This window comes from Balaenoptera ricei, chromosome 10 (genome assembly GCF_028023285.1).
Source record: "Balaenoptera ricei isolate mBalRic1 chromosome 10, mBalRic1.hap2, whole genome shotgun sequence".
NCBI lineage: Eukaryota > Metazoa > Chordata > Mammalia > Artiodactyla > Balaenopteridae > Balaenoptera > Balaenoptera ricei.
Genome location: NC_082648.1, coordinates 72,029,105 through 72,055,556, shown reverse-complemented (window position 1 = coordinate 72,055,556; position 26,452 = coordinate 72,029,105). Strand labels below are relative to the sequence as shown.

Below are 26,452 nucleotides of genomic sequence, written 5' to 3'. Positions count from 1 at the left end.
TATCATAAAGCATATACAGAAGTGTTCCACTTTATTTCTATCATTATTTGAACTTCTTCTGGCATATTTTATTTTAGTATACAAATCAATAGATATACTGTATACATATATACTATTCTTGATGGTAACATATCTTCACCTTTCATAGGATAAAAGAAAATGTAACAGAACAGGTTTGGATAGATTTCTTCCTCCTGGTTCTAAAGTACCTGCTAATTTAAAGGGCAAAAATGCCCCAATTATCTTTCTTCCTAGGCATATCCTTTCTAAAGTAACAGTGCTATACTACTTAAGAGGTAATATCTGTGGAGTTGTTATTGATTTTAGCAGAATTTCTACTCTTCCTTTCAAAAACAGTGAAATGGTGAAGTTAAGATTGTTAAAAGAAATGAGCCCTGATTAAAACTGAAGCCTTATTTTACACTGAAAGTATTTTTTAATTCTATTAAAATACTAATTCATAAACATTTTTTGCAATAATTTTGATTTTTTACACCTTCATTGGTCATCACATTTTTAATGTTTTACTATGGAGAATTTTAAATATTAAAAAAAATTGGATGGTAAAACAAACCTCCTTATACCGTCATCTATTGATCTAACAATTTCAATAATTTGCCAGACTTGCTTTACCTATCTTTCTAGGCATATTTTTATTACTATATACTTAAAGAAAATTCTAGACCCAATGTCTTCCACCCCTACATACTTAGTAGGTATCTCTGAATAAATATAAAATTGGTAACTATCAAATTTTTCTTTAATTGAGACCTTACTGAATAGAAATTTAAATTAAAATGTATCTATTTTCAGTCATGCTATAATGATGCATAACTTTTAAGATTTATTTAAAGTTTTTTTTTTTTTTAAAGGTAAAGCTGTTTTTTAATTTTTTATTTATTTGTTTATTTATTTATGGCTGTGTTGGGTCTTCGTTTCTGTACGAGGTCTCTAGTTGCGGCAAGTGGGGGCCACTCTTCATCGCGGTGCGCGGGCCTCTCACTATCGCAGCCTCTCTTGCTGCGGAGCACAGGCTCCAGATGCGCAGGCTCAGTAGTTGTGGCTCACGGGCCTAGTTGCTCCGCGGCATGTGGGATCTTCCCAGACCAGGGCTCGAACCCGTGTCCCCTGCATTGGCAGGCAGACCCTCAACCACTGCGCCACCAGGGAAGCCCCTAAGATTTATTTAAAATGTACAGAAGACAAAGTATTAAATTTTCTGAATAGTTCACTTCCATTCGAAATATTTGACTCCATTTTTTCCTATTAGAAATTACAATCCAAAACTATAGGCAAAATTATGACCATTTTAATATTAAAGATAAAGCAATAGCAAACTTGTTTTAAGTCATATTTGCTGCTCTGTTACATTTAAATATTTCTGATTAATAATATAAGTCCATAATTGTTCTGAATGCTGAAATAAGGAATACAATCTGCCACTTAGATATGCAGATCCTTTACCCAAGAAGTGAGTTGGACAAGCTTCAAATGTAGTAAAATATTTAAAATTCCAGAGTTTAATTCATAATGTTTAATGCAATTTTTATATATTGGCAGTAAATATATTAGAATGTCATTTCAACATGTACTCACTTCCATTGATATAGGGTGACATTATCTGTCAGTGTAAAATTTAAATATAATTAGCAACACTAATGATACAGCATTGTAAGACTTTCACATAAAAATACAAAGAATTTAAATTTATATAAGCACTTATACAAATACTAAACTACTATGCTAATGAATCAAGACACCAAATTAGTATTTTAGCTCCAAGAGCCATATTTTGACTTTTACTTAATTATATTTTATACATAATTTTTTATATATGTACTTTAGGGTTAATGAGGACTTCTAAAATTTGCTTTAAATACAATTTTCCATCTTTTTTACTCTTCTATATATCTGTGATTAAATCATACCTTCAAAGTAGCCATCTCTTTGTGGCTGTGCTTTCTTTGGTGACTTTGTATCAGATACTTTATTTTCATTGTTTTTGAATAATGCTAGGCGCACAGTGGGATCTAGACAAAATGAGAAAAATAAGACAAAAGCTCAACTCTTGTTTTTTCCTTCTCTGAAATCGCTATACATTTTTTTATAATAATATTAAAAATAATAGCCATTCTATAAAATTCTGTGAAATTGATTATGATGTTATTTTAAAAAGCTTTATAATATGAAAAAGTAAGCAACATTTATATATTCTTGGTTATCTGATTAAGCATATAGCCAATACTTTATATACAGGGCAGAAATACTAATAATTAGAAAAAATTTACATTTACATTTTCCAGTTATGGCATCATCTTTTTACTTACAGAGTTGTTTTACTGTTTATTATTTTAGCTCCTTTGTTAAATTCCTGACATTTCTGCTGGAATAAGGTAAACTCTTCATAAATACACGTAGATAAAATCTATTGTTACAGGAAAAACCATATACCCTACTTTTTTAATTCTCTAAACTCTAAGGAGCTAAGATATAGGAGATGGAAACAAGACAAATAATGAGATAAGAAACAGATAAAATATAATTTTCAATAGTTTTAAAGATAAATGAATGATTTTTTTGTTTGCCTTGATGTATGATATTTTACATAATGAAGATGTATAAATTCTAAGTATTTTTTATAGACAAGAGAATTCTGAATTTATTAATTTTACAAAATAAATAGAATAATTGTAAATGTAGGGCGCTATAATTTTTTATTGATAATAAATGGTTCTATGGAATGTGAAATTAGGGATTTAGTGTGGTTGAATTAAGACAAAAGGTTTTTGCTTGTTGAAGAACTGTAAGAAAAGAAAATAGTGAAATAAGTAACAGGGAGTAGAATAAGGAGTGGAAAGTTCTGCATTTAAAGTAGGTTTATATACCTACTGACATTGTACAACATTGTATGTCAATGATACCTCAATAAAAAAATAAATGAAGTAGGTTAAAATAAAACCACAATTCAGGGCAGCATACATTTTATTAATATCTTACATCATTTTACAAAAAGAGACCTTAAGAATCTTCGATTACTATCTAGTGCAATAGAAGTGAATATGCTAAATGAAAAAATAAGATTCAAAATATCATAAAACCAAATTACATATTTTAATTAAATGCTAAAGTAGCACGTTTTTTAGAACGTGAATTGCAGAAGAGTATCTGCAGAGTTATTTCTCAAGCATGTGCATATTGAAGATTTCCATTAGTCTTCCAGTAATAATTTACCCTTGCTAAGCATGATTTACGTGTTTCAGAGAGATTATATATTTCAGATTAGGAAAGATATTGGTCAATATTTGGATACATCTCATAATTATAAGTGACCTAAGGTATTATAAGAGTTGGGTGCTTCTACATGAATTCAATATGAACTATCAATAAGAATAATAAAAAAAACTCTGTCTATATATTTAATTGAATAAGTATTATATATCACTTAAGTCATTTACAAAAAAAAAAAAACGACATGTTAAAAAGAGCATTAGTCAGTCAGGGAAGGCAGATTATCATGGGTTTACATACTCTACGATACCTTATTAGAACCTGCTGATCTTTCTACACATTCTCCAGACTTTCTTGCCTTTTTAATTGAGCTATGTATTTCCTGAGCAAAAATATTACAATTCGACAGATCTGGCTTAGATCCAAACTCCAACTTTTACTAGTTGTATTCTGGACAAATTGGTCTCACCCTCTGCCTCCGTTTTTGTCCAATAATGCTGACTTTGAAACATTACTGTGAGAATTAATGAGATAATGTGTGTAAAGCAGCAAGACATATGTGTAGGTGCTCAATAAAGGGCAGCTAGTAAGCATATAATTAAAACATAAACAACAATAATATATCCAACTTATTATATCCTTGGAAAAGATCTTAAATCATTGCTATTTGAATAAGGTGGGACATATAGGAAATAGATAGATGGATCCATAACTGACTTAATTTTATTCAGTATAGCACATGAAATAAAAGCAATGGATCTTGTATAAGTTCTTTGGCACTCCTTTGGGCAAATAACAATCTCTCTATGACTTGATTTCTTAATATGTAAAACATGGATAATGACAGCACTTTCCTCACACTATTATCATGATTAAATAATTTAACACATATAAAATATTTAGAAGAGTTGTCTAGCTCAATTTACTCAATAAAATCATTTTATTCATCAAGAGCACATAAAGAGTGCTACATTTTCAATCTTTGTATTTCAAAACATTCTGATTGCATTACCTTAAACTGATTAAAAACATATTAATTCAAATTGCTAAGGAATAATGATAAGAAGCAAAAAATATAGTAATTCTAGATGGGAAAAAAATCACTTGATTCTGATAGTACCCAAAAAGACCACCATGAATGATACTACTGTTACCCTCAAAAAATACACAATCAAGTAAGAAAGCCAGGATACAAGGATATTGTAAAGAGCATTACAAAGTCATTTAAATCTACTCCTCAGCAATCATCAATGGCAGGTCAATGTTGTTGTTTTTTAAATTTTTTTATCTCCCAGTACGACTTGCTCAGTATCTGGAAAATAGGTTTTAAATACATCTTTATCGTATAGTTAAAGAAACCCATAAGTAAGCTGACTTTCCATTATGTATGTGGCTCTGTACTCAACACTTTCTATCCATTACCTCATTTAAGTAACAATTTTATTTAGGCATTATAATATCCTTAGAATTATTCCATCCCCTGTGCAATCTCTTCACAGTTTCTATAACCCTAATCTTAGCTCACTGGTTTATCTTATTCTCATTAACAACATACGTGAAAATCTGGTTATTATCCATTTTCTGCATGTGCCACGTAGAACAGTGCTGTAAAATACGTTTTATGCTAAGATTGAATGACTAGCTATAGTTCATTTTTATAAGGAGTATTATTTACTAATTTAAATTTGCCTTCTCAAATATAAACATATATTTAAATGACTATAAAATACACACAGTCATACGCATACACAGAGTCAAATGTCTTTAGTGACTTTTAGCTAACCTACTGCTGATTTGGTTAACAGTTATTTATTGAACATCTACCATGGTATTAGGTTCAGGGAATTTGGTGGGGAACAAGTGGAGACTGGGTCCTCCAGGATCTTAGTATTCAAATAAGTTTTCTTATTGTTTTGTTCAGAGCACAACAAAGTAACATTTGATCAAAATTCTTTTAAGTTCCTTTTGGGAATCACTAAGGTAAACAAAATAAATCAGCAATAAACTTCATTTTGTCACAGTTTTGTCTAAGCTGTTCCCTTTTGATCCTTCCTTAACATTTCTTAATTACCTTATCATTTTGCAACCCAATCTCTTTGTTATAGCCCATGAACTGTTTAATTCACATTAAGAAGTTAGCTTTAATTATTTTCTACCTGGCTTAATTCTTGGCTATAACTAAGTGTTGCTAACACAGTCTCAAGCTTTTTTCTTCATTGAAATAAATTCAGCAAATATTTATTGAATGCTTAACATGTACTTGAAACAGTGCTAGGTGTTACTAACAGCTGCAGGATGATTCTAATCCCTAGTGGTGGCTCTACGTTTATAACAAAATTAACCTTGTCTGCTTCATCCTGATCTTTCTTTCTTCTAACTATGAAATTTGAAATTTGATATGCATAAATATTATAAATGTTGGAAAGCCACGTTATGTCTTCATCCTTATATTCTTAGCCCTTAAACTTCTTACCATTTGCTCTCCACCAAAATCCCTATACTCAAAACCTGTCCTCTCTCAGGAGTGCTCCACATCAAAAGCACTCACTCACTCTCTTTCTCCATCTGGCTCATCTCAGTCTTGCTACCAATTATGCTCACTATCTTTAGGATATTGACCCTCGGGTTTTCAACAACCCAGCAACTCTCACCTTACACATGATGTTCTTCACTGCAGTACTAAACTCTAAACTTCCCTGCTAAATTCCAACCCAGATCACCAGATTCTGAAATTACTTCCGTGCATGATGCAACAGTAAAAACAAAAAGACAAACAAAAACCCACAAACACAAGACCAGTCATTACTGGCTCACACTTATGTCCATCATGAGGGAAACAGCAATGACTTACTAGGAATAACAACAATTAGAAGCCAAAACCAAACTAAGTAAATCATGGTAACTCCTCACAATTTTAGATTCCATCCTGTGGCTTCTAATTAATTTCTCCTCCCCCTCCCTCTCGCCCTCCTCTCTCTTCTGTTTAAAGCAGATGACCTCATTTATCCTAATGGAAGTCATCAATACTGAGTGTCCTCTGATGGCTGCCCACACTGCTTGCTTTCTCAGCCCCTTGCTTCTTCATTAATCAGCAACCTCAGTGGTATTCTTCCTCTATCTGCAACCTTCTTCAAATAACTAACCCCCTACTTTCTGCCCTATTTTCACTCTCATCTTAAATCAAATATTGTTGACTCATATCCCTTGGCTAAATAACTATATGTACAAGACACAAACAGGAAATATTATTAAGAGCTCGCTACTGAGCAAGTTGCTCTAAGGTTTTTCATGGCATGAAATTTGAATTAAAGCTTCCACACTTCGTGCATTTATGACCCACCTCCACGAGGATTAGTGCTTTGTTAGATTTTAGGGATCCCATTTAATTTTCTATTCTCTGACTGCCCCACTTGACACCCTCCCTACCCACACAGAGCTGGTTAGTCTCCAACAGTTTTACGAAAAATGTTGCCCTCTGGTGGCTTGAAATTTTCAACTTGGCAAGTTGTGCATGTAAGATATATACATATATATGCATATTTGAAAATTACTTGTAAATTTTTAAAGTATTTAACAGAATTTAAGTATCTAAAAATCATTTAAATGTATTAGTGAGTAATAAAAGTTTAAAATTATGGCCATTATTTTAGGCAGATTCAAATAAGTTAACAGCATAACACCAACTGATTGCATTAATACTAGAAAATTCTTTATTCTGTAAGAAGACAGACAGAGTTACTGAGTCTTAAATGATTTGCTCACATATACAAAATGACATAAATTCTACATCATCAACCTACTAAAGATGAAAGTATCATAATTGTAGAGGATCCCACTGATTTTCTTTTTCATCTTTAATCTTACCTTGACTATTTCTATTCTGTGTATATGTTGTGAGGGGGGAGCAGAGAAAAAGAGTGAGGAGGATTTAAAGGTCATCATTAAGTTTTACACTTCAGAATTCAAATTTTTAAAAACTTGCTTTTATTTCATCAATCTAATACTATTTTGATAAAACAGAAGCAAAACAAAAGCTTAATGTAAAGACACAAAACCTCACACAGTAATAAGAATGCAATTTGGTTTACAATCATGTAGTTAGAGTAAATATCCCCATAAAAATTGTACAGTTGCCATTTTGGATTTTTACCTAACAGGTCATGCTTAATGACCACTGTCAAAATGTTAAATTTAAGATGTGGGTGTTAACTTGGATGTCCTTTTTCATTTGTTACCCTACCATGCCCCCTTGTGACAGATAAAAAGAGGTTTAATTTTTGCTTCATAATAATTATGTCTAATTTTTGGCCATTAAAGCAATGATTTTTATGTATGAGCATATATTACTTATTAAAATTTTTCTAAAAAATATTATTTACTATGCTGATCAATTAAAAATGTACTCAACCTAAAAAAAAACCCTCAGTTACAAGAATTAGCAAGAAACATCTATATATTTCCAGAGACAGATTCCAACAAGATAAAATTTTCCTTACCTTCACTATCACAGACATTGCAAACACTGTAAGTATCTAAGAAATTAGATCTTGAACTAAATAAATAATAATTGTTTGTTGAACGTTGGCTGAATCAGTTCTTAAGCCACTTCTGGTATTTGAACTTGCTCCAGGAGTTTCAGTAACTTTTATTTTTCTCAAAACATTGATTTAAACATTGTTTTTTATACTGTTGAAAATGAGTAGAAAAATATATCAAAGCAATATAACATTATCAAACTACCTCGATTTACTGAATTCCACTTCCCTGGAACTGAGAGTCTCATCATCATTAAGGGTTTGGGGTTGTATTTCCCTGGGAAACCACCACAGAGCCCTGATGAACTTAGTAGGAGTTTACAAGAGTACAGGAGGCATAAAGCAAGTTGACAAACAGAGCACATATTTACATGTTCTCTAAAAATGCTTAAAATTTCAATATTTTAAAATTGACAAACGTTTAGTACACAACAGAAAACATTATAGTTATCTCAAAAAGATAAAAGGGAAAATTAAGATATCACAAATATAATGCCAAAAAAGGAAAGTTGAACATTTAGGAATATAAAACTGAGTCATCAGTAATTTATCAATGGCTAGTAAGTGCTGTGCCAACAAATAACAGTTATTACTTAGAAACCAACAGTATCTTGGTTATTTTTATATCTGCTTTTAAAAATTAAATATACATATTTCTTAGAATTCTATAATTGAACTGATTAAAAAAATTAATAAAGATAAAAATTAATCTGAGTGCTTTTTTGTATGCTGATATAAGCTAGAACTATAGGATAAATATAGATTCCTTGCTCTTCTCAGGAGTAATGTTACTTTTATGGAAACATTTCACTGACATTAAGATCTTTATAAAAGAAACTGATGAGTGAGAGAAACTCAAAACAGATAAAAAAAAAAGTCATGTTGCTTATATTGAGCCTATGAGTCCATGAGTAAATATAAAGTTTTAAGTAAATGCAAAGTTATATGAAATATACAAATAATTTTAAATTGTTTTAATTATGGTTATAAATTCATAACAACCAATTTCTTGCTCTGACATCTATAAACCACTCCACATATTAAGTAATTTTAATAAAATGATTAGAGGTGTCCAAAGAAAGACAAATGATTTGAATAGCCTGGCAAATGGAATAGAAGAAAAGATGCCTTTGAACATTTCACAAGTTCAGCATAATCACAAAAGATACACACTGTGCTCCTTTTCCAAAGTGTCAAGTTGTGAAGTCTTCATAGCTGATATTCATGGAACTGATGAATTTATAGAAATAGTTTACTGAATAATCAAGCAATTTAAAAACACACAAAGGAATAATCACACGAAGCAGACGCTCTTTAGAATCAACATTTGCTGAGATGAACCAGCTTCGAAACCAATTACAGCATAATTCTCAGTGCACAATAGATAGAAAAATCAATAGCCAAGTAGCTAAGAAACAGGGGAAAAGTGAAAATAGCATTTAAGAGTATAATAAATCATTAAATGTAATATCATAATTTTCTCTAAGTTTTCTTGTTCTTTTTTTATGGAACTATTACCTTGGACATTCTCATATCTGTGCATTTCATTTATATTCTCATTAAATACAATTTGCTAAAAAATAGTTTAAAAGATTTTATCTTCAATGTCAGATACATAGTTATGCAAAGATCATTGATTACCCACCTAATTTTTTCCTTAATTTCTTTGATTTCATTTTCTGTGCTCTCTTCAGCATTTGCTGAGCAGTAGAAATATCCTTAAAGCCCCTATTAAAAGATTAAATTTAATAAAGGTAAAAAATCCCCAGACTATATTTATATATGCACTTACATATAAACACACATATCTGAATTATATCATACCAAAACAAATTTGAATTCCCATTTAAGAATCTGTAATTTAACAGAGGTATGGTTTCTTAAAAACTAATAAAGGTATTCTTGAAATCTTGAAAAATATCTCCTTTGGATATTTAAACATTTCTCAATTTCTTAATAGTTTAGTGTAAAACAGACCGACCACATACCATTCTTCTGAAATTTTTTCTTCTTTTTCAGATTTTAGCAAACTCTTTCTGCTGGTCTTTGATTCAGGTGTCCTGGATAAAGTTCTATTTTCTGATCTAGCAATAGGAAAAAACCACACTTAACTGAATCAACACAAGTGTATCAGCACTTTTTAAAACTACAAGCTGTTTATGTTGTCTCAAACTCGGAAATAAAATACATTTAAGTTACAGAAAAACTTTATCTTGAAAAGTAATAAAAGTCTGCCATTAATTTAAAATGTTTACATTTCAATTACTTGAAGCATATTTCAATCCTTTCGTTGAAAGAAACACAGGATTGGAATTTTTATTCTAACCCTTATCTCTACCTATATAGCAGTATTTAAAAGTTCATTTGTTTACAACAGTTAACATTATTTCACTGACACTTAAGTTTTGTATTTGCTTTAATAAACTTACATCACACATTTTACTTACACTGAAAACTCCATAAAATCATTATATTTTTAACAAATTCATACCTCTTTTCATCATCTTACTACTTTTGTAAACAGTATAATATTCTTGTCATTCATTAGAGGTTGATCCTCTAAAAGAGCAATTTAGCTTACCTGCTATTAAAGTGTGTGTGTTCCGATGAAAACAAATTTTCTTTCTCATTATACATCCATGCTTGAGCTGGATGACTTGGTAAATTAAGTGAAGTATCATCAGATTTTAAGGTTCCAGAGAACTTATCAGAAAAAAATGTACATAAGTATAAAATAAATTGAAAAAAATCTAGCATGTATATTGTATTACTTTACATGTATATTACTGAGTAGCCTAAGAAAAACTCATATAAAAATTAAAAATTATAATCAAATGAAATTTATGGAATATACATACAAATGTCCTTTGTTGTAGTCATGAGAGATATGCTTTTGGTATAGTTTGCATATACAGAATGATTAATTGCAAAGATCATGAAAAAAATTTAGAAAACAAAAACTTCAAAGATTATCAAATAAATAACAGATATTGCAGTCCATTGACCTCTGACTGAGAATCTTCAGCTGTTGCCCTTTTAATGCATATTTTTGTATTTTTAAAGTGCTGTCAACTAGTGATTTTATGCAGCTGAAGCATATCTTTTTTTTTTTTTTTTTTTTTTGCTACTGTGAAATAAAGTGTTGAAAGAAATCCAAAGTAAAGAAAAAAATCAGGAGCAAATGAAAGAAAAGCTACATGAAAAATTACATCTGGGGATGAGGAGGAAGTCAGAGGCTTCTAAAAGTAATTGTGTTTTTCAAGTCAATAAATTGTATTATTAATCACTGCAGCAGAGCATAACCTTAAGAAATGAGCAAAGATCGAGCACTAAGAGGTTTCCATGACATGTTACCTTTGGCCAGTGCAGCTGGTTTGGAAGAAGCAGTGTTTGTGAAGGGAAGCGGGCGGAATCTAAAGCAAGCCATTCCTTCTCTAAGGCAGCCTGCACAAATAATAACATTAATGTACATAATTTAGTTTGCATAACTTTTACAAAGATTCTTTTAAATTGTCTTATATACTACACATGTTAAGAAAGTATTTCAGCATTTTTATTTAGAGGAAAATCTGCTACTTGCTCACTCTTGTGAGATGTTATGTATCTGTTTAATGCAAACATTCTAAAAAATGGGATAAGAGTTTTCATCCCCAAGTGGAATAAAGTAAAGCCTTGAGTACTCACATGCTCTAAAAAATGAGACGTGCAGATTGTTCAGTGTATTTAACTGTTTGAGAACTATGACTCTGAGCCAACTCTAGATGTAACTGAGGGAAATAATCCTTTAGCTCTTTATTATGCAAAATATAATATTTTCCATCAAACCTCACCATTAAAAATTTATAGTATTTTAACATATTAGTATCAATTTTCTGTAAATACCATCTGTAAGACAGCTTTTACTTAACTTTAGTTCAACATTTCACGAATTTTCTGAATAGATGGAAAAAAGAATTTTGTGGCAATATACAGAACATGGTTCCTGATATTATATTCTCTAGTTCAAGAGTTTGAATGATAAAAATATAAATTTAGATTTTGAAATGATCTTAAGTCACTTCACTCTTCATCTTACAACATCTTTATTCCATTTATGTAATTTCCAAATTTATCATTCTACAATGGAAATATATTAGTTATGTTCATGTTGTATAATTTAGGGTATAATTATCTAAATTTTATTCACTTGGATTATCTAATATGGTTTAAATAATATTCTGTGGTTCTATAATTGTTTTTGAATCTTTAAGAAAAAAGGATGATCATAATACCAATGAACTTGTTTTTTAAAAGTTTCTAAAATGATCAAACATATTTATGTTTTAAAAACTGGAATGACTATAATCTGAGACCTAAATGCAATTTTCCATTTATACAGCTTCAGTGCTTCTTGACTATCTCTTGAAAAACCATTGGAAAGGCAAGCCTAAGACATCTTGACTACAGGTCAGCAGCGCAATGACAGACCATTACTTACAGCATTTAGTCTTAGGAAACCTAACCAGATTCACGTTATTTGAATATCTATGTAAAAAGGATACAGTTGTGCACCAGTACATTGTCCAGTTCCTTCTAGGCAGAGATCGTTAACATATATATCACAGTTATATACCAGTTATATCTGATTTAAGAATATATATCTGGTTTAAGAAGAGCTATTTAATGCAAAATTGCAAACAGTATGGAGGGCTCAGATTTCTAAATTCTTTCTTTTGTATGACAAATAAAGGAAAATTCATATTTATGCCAAGAAAGATCAAGGCCCAAGGCACATCAGCTATCATTAAATTAGTATTCTTACTCTGTAAATTGCTAAAATGAAAAGAAGATGTGGAGACAATATTACGAAAGGCAATGTGCCAGAGGATTCTGGGAAGATGGTGGGGTAGGGAGCACCAGGAACCTGTCTCCCAACCTAGACAACAACTAAACTGGCAGAATCTGTCTAGTGTAACCATTTTGGAACTCTAGAGTCTACTGAAGGCTTGTGATGTCCTGGGGAAGACTTGGATAGTAAATTGTGGTTAATTTTGGTAAATGTCAGCCCTTAGCACAGTTGCAGCTATCTATCCTCCATTCCCCAGCCTCAAGGCAGGCAGCTATTCACGTGTTTTAGAAGTACTTTGCACACAGTTTGCAGGAGCCAGGGTGGACAATGAGGACACTGTCTTCCAAAGATTGGAGATCTGTACTCTGACTGTTGAGTGTTGCTTCTGATCTCAGAGGTATAAAGAGGTGAGTGGCACCTCCCTTATTGTTGTAAGACTATTTACCCCACCTACTAAGTGATTTCCAGAGGATTTAAAGGGCAGGTTTTCTTCCCCCAACTCCTCCCCTCTTCATTTTTCTCTTTTTCCTTTTTTGGGAAACAAACACTAAGGACTAGAATATTCATTTTAAAAAAGACTAGGATATTCAAAAGCATCTGCATATATGGGGGAAAGTCAGCACACATGCCCAGGGGAAGGCACAGGCTTAGAAAAGAAATGAGGAGACCTTGAGTTTACAACTCAGGCTGATCCTTGTCACAGACGCAGCCTACAACAATCAAAACAAAAACAAAAACAATAAAAACAAAAGCAAAACACCTGGCAAACACTGGGGAAGAGAGATAATCTTATTTCCACTGTTACCACATTATTAGATTCAATGTCTAACTTTAAATAAAAATCACAAGGCATACAAAGAAGCAGGAAAATTTACAGCCCACTCAAAGGAAAAAAATCAACCAAAATTATGCCTAAAAAAGACCTCATGGCAGATTTACTAGACAAAGACTTTAAAATAACTGTCTTAAATATGTTCAAAGAACTAAAAGAAGGGAGAAAATGATCTATGAACAAAGTGGAAATATCAATAAAGAGACAGAAAACCTGAAAAGAAACCAAGAAGAAATTTTGAAGTTGAAAAGTACAATAACTGAAAAGAAAAATTCACTAAAATTCGCTGGTAGGATTCACTAGAGGGATCTGCCTCTGAGTAGGCAGATAAAGGAATGAGTGAACTTGAAGAAACAGCAATGGAATTATCAAATCTAAAGAACAGAAAGAAAAAAGATTGAATAAAAATGAACAGAACCTAAAGGACCTGTGAGACACCATCAAATGGACCAACATATGCATCATGGGAGTCAGAGGAGAAGAAAGAAAAAAACGGGCAGAGAGAATATTTGAAGAAATAATGACTAAAAGTTTCCCCAATTCAATAACAGACCTGAATATAAACATCCAAGAAGCTCAATGATCTTGAAGTAAGATGAACTCGAAGAGCCCCACACCAAGACACATTATAATCAAACTTTCAAAAGACAAAGACAAAGAGAGAATCTTGAAAGGACCAAGTAAGAAGCAACTTGTCATGTACAAGGAATCCTCAAGATTATCAGCAGATTTCTCATCAGCATCCTTGACATCCAGAAGGCAATGGGCTGATATATTCAAAGTGCTGAAAGAAAAAAAAAAAACTGCCAATCAAGAATCCTATATCTGGCAAAACTGTCCTTTGATTTGAGGAAGAAATGAAGACACTCCCAGATAAACAAAAGCTGAGAGAATTCATTACCATTAGCTCTGGCCTGAAAAAAATGCTAAAGAGAGTTCTGCAGGTTGATGTGACAGGATACTAGGCAGCAGTTAAAAGGCATATGAAGAAATAAAGATCTCAGTAACTACATGGGAAATTATAAAAGCTAATATTATTGTAACAACAGTTTGTTAACTTCACTTTTTAAGATACTAATACATTTAAAAACAAACAATTCTTAGTTTAAAAGCTAGTATTATTGAAAGTTTGGTTTGTAACTCCACATTTTCTTTTCTATATGATTTAAAATACTAGTCTGTTTAGAGAAATTATTAGTCTATGTTTGGAGCACACAATGTATAAAGATGCAATTTTGTGACATCAACAACTGAAAGGGGTGAAGATGTAGCTATAAAGGAGAATAATTCATGGATGCTACTGAAGTTAAGCTGGTGTAAATGCAAATTAAGGTGTTTATAACATTAGTATATTAAGGGAGAATGAGGAGTTATTGTTTAACAAGTATATTGTTTCAGTTTTGTAAGATAAGAGTTCTGGATATGCATGGTGGTGACGGTAGCACAGCTTTATGAATATACTTAATACCACTGAATGCACACTTAGAAATGGTTAAGATGGTAAATTTTATGTTATGTGTACTTTCCCACAATGAAAAAATTGGAAGAGAAATTTTAAAAGTAATATGCTATCTGAGGAGTGACTGTGGAAAAGGACAAGTAATGCCAGGCAAGGAGTCTGACTTATGCACTAGTTTTTATATAAACAAACAACTTTTTTTTCTTAAACACCTGCCAAACCACCTCTTTTTATACTCTCTGGGACCCCAGGTGTTTTCTTTCTGCAGCAGGACAAGGTCCCACAAAGCACAGTGATTTCTTTGCTGTATCATATAGATGATGATGGAGGTTTCTTCCTTGGAAAAGCTACATGAAGTTTGAGGGAAAAAATTAGTTCCTTAAATTGATATCTAAAAGTGCAGAAAACTTTGAAAATACTTTTTCTTGGTTTTTAATATAAGGTCACAAACTTTTGTTAGATTCCAGAACAATTCTTTTTTTTTAATTAATTTTTTTTTGGAGTATGGTTGCTTTACAATGTTGTGTTAGTTGATTCCAGAACCACTGTCTCTTAGAAATTTCTAGAGACATAAATAGAAGGTTTAATATAAAATGCTAAAGCTACTTTCAGTAATTACATAATCTCAACCAAAAAGGTTACCAAGACTACTGATTTATATGAGTTCAAGCTTATTAATATCAACTATATTTGGCAGTACCTAGTATGTTGAGGAAAAAAATCTCAAATGTCAGGAGGAATTGGCCAAGATTATAAATATACTACTGTTTAAAAAAATGAATATTAATATATCATGCTTACTACTGGACATTTATACAAATTTCAATTATTGCTTAAGAAAACCTTCTGTTAACTTACAACTGAGAATTTGGAAAGCTTTCTGTTTATTAGAAGACTATTATCAAATTTACTTACACATTAAAAATAAACTTGAACTTAGATAAATTTGTAACTGTGTACTCACAATTGAACATTTGAACAGATATACATATATTTGACTTTTTACCAGAGAAGAAATTATTATTCTATAATCCAACTTTGAGAGACTAGGAAATAAGGCTATCAGAAGAGCCGGGAATAACATTCATGTTTATTTGCATATGTATGTACAAAATTTTTCATACCAACTAATATAATCCTTTCATTTGACATATGAAACTAGAATCAGATTTGCTGTAAGCCACAAGTTAGTTAGAGTTGAACAGGTCCTAGAAATTCTAAAAGCCATGTCTTGGTCTCGTTTTTATTCTTCACCATCCCCAACTCTGAGCCCCAACACTTTCCTCCTCTTCTATCCAAGTTGCCTCATGCCATTTTCAAAAGAATTCTTTCTAATACTTCTTGATAACTTATGTAGCACCTCAGAATCCTTACAGTTTGGAAATTTGGCCCATTATGAATCTCAAATCTCACTTTCTAAGCCCTCTCCTCATTCTCAACTTTTGATACATCTTCAGGTTATCTATCAGCTAAGTTTGGCCATATAACTGTGGCCCTTGAAATTCGTCTGTATAATTTTTCAGTTTTCTGGACCATTGGAGCCTGACAGTTATGTGCCTTTCATCACAAAAGGTACTCAACAATGAGCTGATAGTCTGACTTCACCACTCTCACTTCCTTCTGTCCACATACCTAAATAAGGCAATTTGGTCAGTTAATGTGGCTGTCCCCAGAAAGGGATCATACCCTTGCAGCTACTTCCTAGGTAATGATTATGAAAAAAATACATGGAAGATAATACAGTTCTATTTTGACAACTCTGGATTCTCTCCTGATCATTCCTGGGCATGAAACGTATTTCCTTTCCCTAATAGGATGTCTCAGGGCAGCGAGATTGACACATCCTCAGGGTGCAGCCTGGATGTTTTCCCCACTCCCATTCTCAGTCATCCTATGGGGCTGACAAATGCCACCTGGAAGGTGTCCTGGTCATAGATCACCCTCAAACATTTAAGGAAACACCAGTATGGCCCTGGAAAGCATTCAAGTCAGCTTCAATTCACTGGCCAGGGTTGTTTTAGATGGCAGAACTGCCTTCGACTTCCTCCTTGTGGGCCCAAAAAGAGTCTGTAATAGCTAATACTTGCAGCTGTACCTGGATTAAAGCCTCAAGTCTAGTGGGAAGGTCAATATAGAAACTTAAAGAGGAAATGCCTGGGGTATTGATAGTATCCTTCATTAAATGTATCATGAGGATAACCTAATGGATTTTGTCCTAGCCCGTCATATTATTCAGAGTAGCCACTGGAGTGGGTACTTGTGGGAAAATTTGCCATGTACACATGAAGGGTACATATTGTTGGGAGATAATTTTCCATAGGTCTCTAACATTTCTTCATGAATTATGATATCTTTTGTTCTGGACTATCTTTCCAAGGATGTTACTATAGCTAATAGACTTGGAAGATATAGTCTTTGAGTGATTCCCTCTGGAGCAGAAGGCAAAATTTGTTTGCTGTCTCGTATAAGAAAATAACTACTTCCTCTGGAGCATAGGATGAACAGGTTTGCTAGCAGCCTTTTATAAAATATAGGGTTTCCTAAGCTTTCGCATTCCTAAGGGGGAATTCCTGCCTATGTAACCTGGGGGCAAAGGGAATAGATAAAAACATGAGGCTTCTGCTGCCTGAGGTGACAAGTAATAAATGTCTCATTTCTTCTGCCAGCATCCATGAAAGTGTGGCAGCCTAACTTGTTAGACTGCATGCAGGATACGACCTCAGATCCCTCACAGTTCTTGGTACTTAAAAAATTAAGGTAAACTATGCTTAATAAAAACTAAAACAAAGTGATCTTTGTTATCAGTGTCCCCTTGGTTAACCATTTGTAAAATGAAAACACATTTCAGAGAGGCAACAAACCAATATAAAGACTTCATGGCAGATTGATCCAGGCTTTTTGTTTAAGGCTAATTTATTAAGACAATTTTATATTTACTTCTTTTATAGCTGAAAATATTCAAATATATTTCTGACATCTCCTAAACTTGGGGCCATGTTATATCTGTCTATGTACCTACCCTAGCACCAAGCACGGTACCTACCATACTGTAAACTTTCAGTATTTGTTGGCTGGGAAGGAAAATATAAGTTTGAATACATGTATATCACTACAACTCTCTTGTGATAAATCTTAAAGAAAAGTATAGACTATACCAAAGGCAACTATTGTTATGACCTAAATAAGTGATAAAAGGAAAGTCCTGGTTAGATATGTCTTACAGTTGTATAGAAGAAAGTAAGAGAAAGAAAGAACAAAAAATATAGGGACACTTTTGTAATTTGATTATGTCATCTGAAGTTGTAAGATGATTTTAAAATAAAGTGATGGCCATAAAAAAAGGAGTAAAAAAAAGTCAAAGGAAGGCAAAGAGGCAAAGTAATAATACCTTCTTAATTGGTATTTAGCTTTAATTCTTAGCTCCCCTAAACTATAATCTCTGTATTACAAACAAATTAATCCATTTAAAACAAATAATACATTTAACTCCTTTGCTCAAAACCCAATTATAATGTTCTATCACATTTGAAATAAAATTCAAAGTTCTTGACTTCATATCATAGGCTTTATGTGAACCGTTCCCTGACCATTTTTCTGTTTCTTCCCTATCTCTGGCTATTCTCCACTACTAATCAGTTCTACTTACTGTGAATTTTCTGTTTCTTTAGTATACTAAAAAAGTTCCTGTTTCAAGGCTTCCATACTTGCCCTCCACTTAGCCCAGTGCCATATTACCCAATGGCTATCCCTTCACTTTATTTTCACATCTCTATAAAAATATTTCACTTCATGTAGGCCTCCCATGATTGTCCAATCAGATTCTATGCTCTATCTCTTAACCTTCCTTATAAAAAATTTTGTAGCAATTTTCAATATCTTACAGTATTCTGTATATTTATATATTTATTCACTGTCTGTCACCTTAAGTGAATGTAAGGTCACTGAGGTCAGGGATTTTATCTCTTTTGTTCACTGTGGTGAGAACAATGTCTGAAACACTTAAAATAATTACTGACTTGAAATATTTATAAACATTTCTCTTTGGACATTTTATTCTGGTATAGCTTTAATTAGAATTAAGATTCGCCTGAGAACAACTAAAAATATTGGATTAAAAATGGAGCTGAAGGTACTCAAGAACAATTGAAGCAGTCAAGACTTAAAAAGCTAAGATCCCAGAGAGTAGAGTCTCATGCGGATGTGAACCCTGTATTTCCTGCCACATTTTCCCTCAGGGAAAGCCCCAATTTTATTAACAGGAAAGAGAAGCCAAGCAGAAATCTAAGGCCTACTTGTAGCAGTTTCACTGGAATGAAGAGACAGAGGTTAAAGTGTAGGGATGCCAAGGCAGTTAGGATTGAAGGACCAAGATCCTTGAGAGGAGAGAACCACTGAAATGTGAGTTCAAATTCATGTATAAAATAAACCCTTCATATGTTTGCAAATTCCAAGTAGTAGGTGTGTTGGAGAGATACCTAGACTCAAAGTGCAATAGCAATAGCTGGCGTGCTAAAAAGCTAAGAAGAAATTTCTTTAGTCATCTGATGCTATGGAGAAAGAGATTAGAATTCAGGAAAAAACAAGGTGAAGGTTACCTGGTAAATATCCCACTCTCAGTTTAGACATTATATTGGCTCAACCCTAAGAGAAACCAGAAGTAGACCAGCCCTAACAAAGTTTAAAAATAAGCCTCAAAAGGATCTCTGTCTATATAATATCTGCCTGTCAGAGCAAAATTAAATCCTCTTTAGAGAAATAAAACATCTTCCAGTGTCTTTATAATTTTTACATATATGTCTGATACTTAATCAATGACTAAATGCTAATAAAGAGAATTGGCTGACTCAAAATATTGGGTTGGCCAAAAGGTTTGTTTGTTTTATTCCATAAGATGGCTCTAGTAGTGCTTAGTTGTCTTAACTTCATTTGAAACAATTTTGTTAGATTGTATTGTGACAGCTGTCATATCAGCGTGCATTAAAAAAAAAATCAAAATTGGTGAATTTTTGTGTAGCCATTTAATATTGAAGATGAAAAAAAAGCAACATTTTTGGCATGTTATGCTTTATTATTTAAAGAAATGTAAAAACACAACTGAAACGCAAAAAAAGATTTGTGTAGTGTATGGAGAAGGTGCTGTGACTGATCGAACGTGTCAAAAGTGGTTTGCGAAGTTTCGTGCTGGAGATTTCTCCCTGGATGATGCTCCACGGTTGGATAGACCAGTTGAAGTTGATAGCGATCAAATTGAGACATTAATTGAGAACAATCAATGTTATACCACGTGAGAGATGGCCAACAAACTCAAAATATCCAAATCAAGCGTTTAAAATCATTTGCACCAGCTTCGTTATGTTAATAGCATTGATGTTTGGGTTCCACGTAAGTTAAGTGAAAAAAACCTTCTTGACCATTTTTCCGCATGCGATTCTCTACTTAAACATAATGAAAATGTTCCATTTTTAAAACAAATTGTGTCAGGTGATGAAAAGTGGATACTGTATAATAATGTGGAAGGGAAGAGATTGTGGGGCATGCGAAATGAACTACCACCAACCACACCAAAGGCCGGTCTTCATCCAAAGAAGGTGATGTTGTGTATATGATGGGATTGGAAGGGAGTCTTCTATTATGAGCTCGTTTCAAAAAAACCAGACGATTAATTCCAACAAGTACTACTCCCAATTAGACCAACTGGAAGCAGCACTCGACAAAAAGCCTCCAGAATTAGTCAACAGAAAATGCATAATCTTCCATCAGGATAATGTGAGACCACATATTACTTTGATGACCAGGCAAAAACTGTTACAGCTTGGCTGGGAAGTTCTGATTCATCTGCCATATTCACCAGACATTGCACCTTTGCATTTCCATTTATTTCAGTCTTTACAAAATTCTCTTAATGTAAAAAAATTTAATTCCCTGGAAGACTGTAAAAGGCACCTGGAAGAGTTCTTTGCTCAAAAAGATAAAAAGTTTTGGGAAGATGGAATTATGAAGTTGCCTGAAAAATGGTAGAAGGTAGTGGAACAAAAGGGTGAATACGTTGTTCAATAAAGTTCTAGGTGAAAATGAAAAATGTGTCCTTTATTTTTACTTAAAAACTGAAGGTGCTTTTTGGTCAACCCAATACAAGAGATAAATTGTCAATAGAAATAAACCTACAAGTGATCCAGATGTTGCAATTAACCAAGAAAACTTTGAATATACCATGCTCAGTATGTTCAAGAAAATATAGGAAATGATAGAAAACTTCAATATATAACTAGAATTTACAAAAAATAATCAAGTAGAAATTCCAGAACTAAAAAATAGAATAACTGAAATTAGGAATTTAATACATAGGCTAAAAATGATTATATAACTTAAGAGAGATGATTAGTGAACTACAAGATGGGTCAGTAGGAAACATGCAAATTAAAACACAGAAGTAAAAAAAGAAAACAATTCAGAAAAGAGTCTAAGAGACACATGAGAAATGGTAAGGGATTCTAACATATGTGTTTTTGGAGCTACTTTACCTCAGAGAAGAGAGATAATGAAAAAGATTAAATATTTGAAATACCTCTGGCCAAGCAATTTCCAAAACTGATGAAAGACATCAACCACAGATTCGAGAAGCCACATAACCTCCCCCACTCCAAGCAGAGTACATACAAAGAAAACCACACCCATGCTGAAAAACAAATACAGGAAATGAACCTTAAAAGTAGTCTGAGGATTAAGAGTTGGAAAGAAGTATCTTCAAAGAAGAAAAAATAAGACTTATTACTGACTTTTCAATAGAATCTATGAAAGCCAGAAGATAATAAATATGGCATCTTCAAACACCAAAAGACTACCTGGAATTCTATATCTAAAGAAGATATCCTTCAAAGTTTTAAGTAAAAGAAATTTTCAAGCAATCAAAAACTGACCTGAACTAAAATAAATATTAAAGAAAGTCCTTAAGGTAAAAGAAAATGATGGAAGCATGATAATGCAGGAAGGAATGAAGTGCATAGAAAGAGGTAACCATAAACTAACAAGCTAACGTGAGAAAAAAAGGAAAAACAAAAATACCTGATTAAAGGGAAAAAAAGGTAATAAAGAAGCAAAAAAGGAACACAGAACTAACAGGACAAATGGAACACAAACAGAAAGAAGATATATATAAACCTAATTATACACTCAATTGAAATAAATTTAAAGTCTGAATACATTAATAAAAAATCAAAATGGAATATAAAAATAAGCAAAATCCAACTATATATTCTTATAAGAGTCACAGTTTCAACATAAAAGCAACAGAGATGTTTAATGGGAATGTTTAGGAAAACATATATTATAAAATTACCAGTCAAAAGAAAGTTGCTGTAAGTATGAAAATATCAGAGGGAATGGCCAATAAGGCAATTAGTTAAAGAGGGAAATTAGAGTTAAAGAGTGAAATTTTATCATTATAAAAGGGTCAATAATACAATGACTTAACTATTCTAAACGTGTATACCCTAATAACATAACCTCAAATTACGAGGCCAAATTTGACAGAACTAAAAACTGATTTAGAGAAACCCACAATCTGAAGAAGAGATTTTAGCATTCTTCTGTCAATAACTGATAGAAACCTACCCAAATCACTAAAAATAAGGATTCATTTAAACACAATTAACAAACTTGAAGTAATTGAGATTTTAGTAACCATAACACCTGCAAAATGCACATTCCTTTCAAGTGCACATTGAACATTATCCCAAATAGATTATGTGCTACAACAAATTTTTAAGAAACAAATAGTATCAATCTTACATCAAACTCTTCCAGAAAATAGAAACATAGGAAACACTTCCTAATCAAATATAAGGTCAAATATATATATATATATATATATATATATATATATATATATATATATATATATATGGTCAACACAACCTTGATACCAAAATCTGAAGAGTTTTACAAGAAACAACATTTACGGGTACAGTTTCTTCTAGAATATAAATGCAAAAATCCTAAACAAAATATTAGCAGATCAAATTCAGAGATATATAAAAAATAATGTATTATAGCTAAGTTGGTTTATTCTAGGAATACAAGGTTTAATTTTTAAAAATCAATGTTATAGGCATAAAAAGTATCTGATAAAATCCAAATCATATATAGAATCATCAACATCATCATCATACTAACCTTTTAGAAAGGTAAGAAGATACTAAGGAGGGTAACTCAATCAAATATAGAGTTTCTACAAGAAACATGTATTAAACATCTGACTTCATGGTGGAAAGCTTTCACCCTGAGACCAGGAGCTAGCAAAAGAGGCCTGCTAAAACCACCACTATTTAACATTTTACTGACGGTAGTAGTCAGGACAATAAAGCAAGAAAAATAAATAAGAGGCACAAGAAAAAAAAATCTCTGCTCTTATGGGCAGAGATTTTAAGTGGCTTAAATAAATGATGAGATATTCTACGTTCATGAATTTAAAAATGTAATATTCTAAAAATATCAGTTCTCCCAAATTGATTTATAGATTTCTTGCAATCTTAGAGAAAATATTAACATTTATTGTGCAAACTGACAGGATGGTTCTAAAATTCGTACATTAATGAAATGGATCAACAGTAGCAATAGCAGTTCTTTCTTGAAGGAGAACAAAGTTGGAGCTCTTATAAGACTAGATAACAAAATTTATTATAAATTATACAGAAATTGAAGTAGTGATATAAGAATAAACAACAAAATGATGAGAAAAATTAAGAGAACCCATGCACACAGTTTCCTGAATTTAAATAAAGCCTTCACTGTAATCCATTGTGAAAAGTATGGTCTAAACAACAAATGGTTGTGGGTCAACAAAATAACCAAATGTGTATATTTGGAGGGGAACTTGACCCCTTATTAACATTGCAGGCAAAATTTAATTCCAGATGCACCACAGACTTAAATGCTGAAAGTTAAGATAATAAAGTTTCTAGAATATGTTAATGACCTGAGTAAGCAAAGATTCTTATATGTCACAACGAAAAACTTTTGTTTTTAATTTAAAACAAAATCATTCTGTTCATCAAACTAAACCATAAAGAGAGAAAAAAAAGGGAAATCCCAGAATTTAGGGAATATATTTGCATGGAAAAACAGAGAAGTATTTAGATTATATAAAGCACTGCTACAAGCCAATAAGAAAAGAGATGTACAACCCAACTTAAAAATGCACAAAGGACCAGTCCGTCCCATCAGGAAACTTGCACAAGCCTCTTAGATAGCCTCATCCACCAGAGGACAGACAGCAGAAGCAAGAAGAACTACAATCCTGCAGCCTGTGGAACAAAAACCACATTCACAGAAAGATAGACAAGATGAAAAGGCAGAGGGCTATGTACCAGATGAAGGAACAAGAAGAAACCCCAGAAAAATAACTAAATGAAGTGGAGATAGGCAACCTTCCAGAAAAAGAATTCAGAATAATGAGAGTGAAGATGATCCAGAACCTCGGAAAAAGTATGGAGGCAAAGATCGAGAAGATGCAAGAAATGTTTAAGAAAGACCTAGAAGAATTAAAGAACAAACAAACAGAGATGAACAATACAATAACTGAAATGAAAACTACACTAGAAAGAATCAATAGCAGAATAACTGAGGCAGAAGAACGGATAAGTGACCTGGAAGACAGAATGGTGGAATTCACTGCTGCGGAACAGAATAAAGAAAAAAGAATGAAAAGAAATGAAGACAGCCTAAGAGACGTCTGGGACAACATTAAACGCAACAACGTTCACATTATAGGGGTCCCAGAAGGAGAAGAGAGAGAGAAATGACCAGAGAAAATATTTGAAGAGATTATAGTTGAAAACTTCCCTAACATGGGAAAGGAAATACCCACCCAAGTCCAGGAAGTGCAGCGAGCCCCATACAGGATAAACCCAAGGAGAAACATGTTGAGACACACAGTAATCAAATTGGCAAAAATTAAAGATGAAGAAAAATTATTGAAAGCAGCAAAGGAAAAACGACTAATAACATACAAGGGAACTCCCATAAGGTTAACAGCTGATTTCTCAGCAGAAACTCTACAAGCCAGAAGGGAGTGGCATGATATACTTAAAGTGATGAAAGGGAGGAACCTACAACCAAGATTACTCTACCCGGCAAGGATCTCATTCAGATTCGATGGAGAAATCAAGAGCTTTACAGACAAGCAAAAGCTAAGAGAATTCAGCACCACCAAACCAGCTCTACAACAAATGCTAAAGGAACTTCTCTAAGTGGGAAACACAGGAGAAGAAAAGGACCTACAAAAAAACCCCCATAACAATTAAGAAAATGGTCATAGTAACATACATATGGATAATTACCTTAAACGTGAATGGATTAAATGCTACAACCAAAAGACACACACTTGCTGAATGGATACAAAAACAAGACCCATATATATTCTGTCTACAAGAGACCCACTTCAGACCTAGGGACACATACAGACTGAAAGTGAGGGGATGGAAAAAGATATTCCATGCAAATGGAAATCAAAAGAAAGCTGGAGTAGCAATACTCATATCAAATAAAATCGACTTTAAAATAAAGAATATTACAAGAGACAAGGAAGGACACTACACAATGATCAAGGGATCAATCCAAGATGAAGATATAACAATTATAAATATATATGCACCCAACATAGGAGCACCTCAATACATAAGGCAACTGCTAACAGCTATAAAAGGGGAAATCGACAGTAACACAATAATAGTGGGGGAGTTTAACACCTCACTTACACCAATGGACATATCACCCAAAATGAAAATAAATAAGGAAACAGAAACTTTAAATGACACAATAGACCAGATAGATTTAACTGATATTTATAGAACATACAAAGCATCCTAAGAGGCTACTACAGGCAAACTATGCCAATAAAATGGACAACCTGGAAGAAATGGACAAATTCTAAGAAAGGTATAAGCTTCCAAGACTGAAGCAGGAAGAAACAGAAAACATGAACAGACCAATCCCAAGTAATGAAATGGAAACTGTGATTAAAAATCTTCCAACAAACAAAAGTCCAGGACCACATGGCTTCACAGGTGAATTCTATCAAACATTTAGAGAAGAGCTAACATCCATCCTTCTCAAACTCTTCCAAAAATCTGCAGAGGAAGGAAAATTCCCAAACTCATTCTATGAGGTCTCCATCACCCTGATACCAAAACCAGACAAAGATACTACAAAAAAAGAAAATTACAGACCAATATCACTGATGAATATAGATGCAAAAATCCTCAACAAAATACTAGCAAACAGAATCCAACAACACATTAAAAGGATCATACACCATGATCAAGTGGGATTTATCCCAGGGATGCAACGATCCTTCAATATATGCAAATCAATCAATGTGGTACACCATATTAACAAATTGAAGAATAAAAACCATATGATCATCTCAATAGATGCAGAAAAAGCTTTTGACAAAATTCAACACCCATTTATGATAAAAACTCTCCAGAAAGTGGGCATAGAGGGAATCTACCTCAACATAATAAAGGCCATATATGACAAACCCACAGCAAACATCATTCTCAATGGTGAAA

General features: G+C 32.6%; 1 protein-coding gene across 1 annotated transcript in view; it reads right to left on the bottom strand.

Annotated features, from left to right (window-relative positions):
* Window positions 1-538: 538 nt before the first annotated feature.
* Window positions 539-26,452, bottom strand: part of LRRIQ1 (leucine rich repeats and IQ motif containing 1) — a 130,147-nt gene continuing 104,233 nt past the window's right edge. Inside the window, exons 19-24 of the mRNA XM_059934715.1 lie at window positions 11,118-11,207; window positions 10,345-10,466; window positions 9,752-9,847; window positions 9,409-9,491; window positions 1,929-2,030; window positions 539-1,175 (exon numbers count right to left, since the gene is read on the bottom strand). Coding sequence (XP_059790698.1) covers window positions 1,051-1,175; window positions 1,929-2,030; window positions 9,409-9,491; window positions 9,752-9,847; window positions 10,345-10,466; window positions 11,118-11,207 — 618 coding nt within the window. The 3' untranslated portion in view covers window positions 539-1,050. The remainder of the gene's footprint in view (window positions 1,176-1,928; window positions 2,031-9,408; window positions 9,492-9,751; window positions 9,848-10,344; window positions 10,467-11,117; window positions 11,208-26,452) is intronic.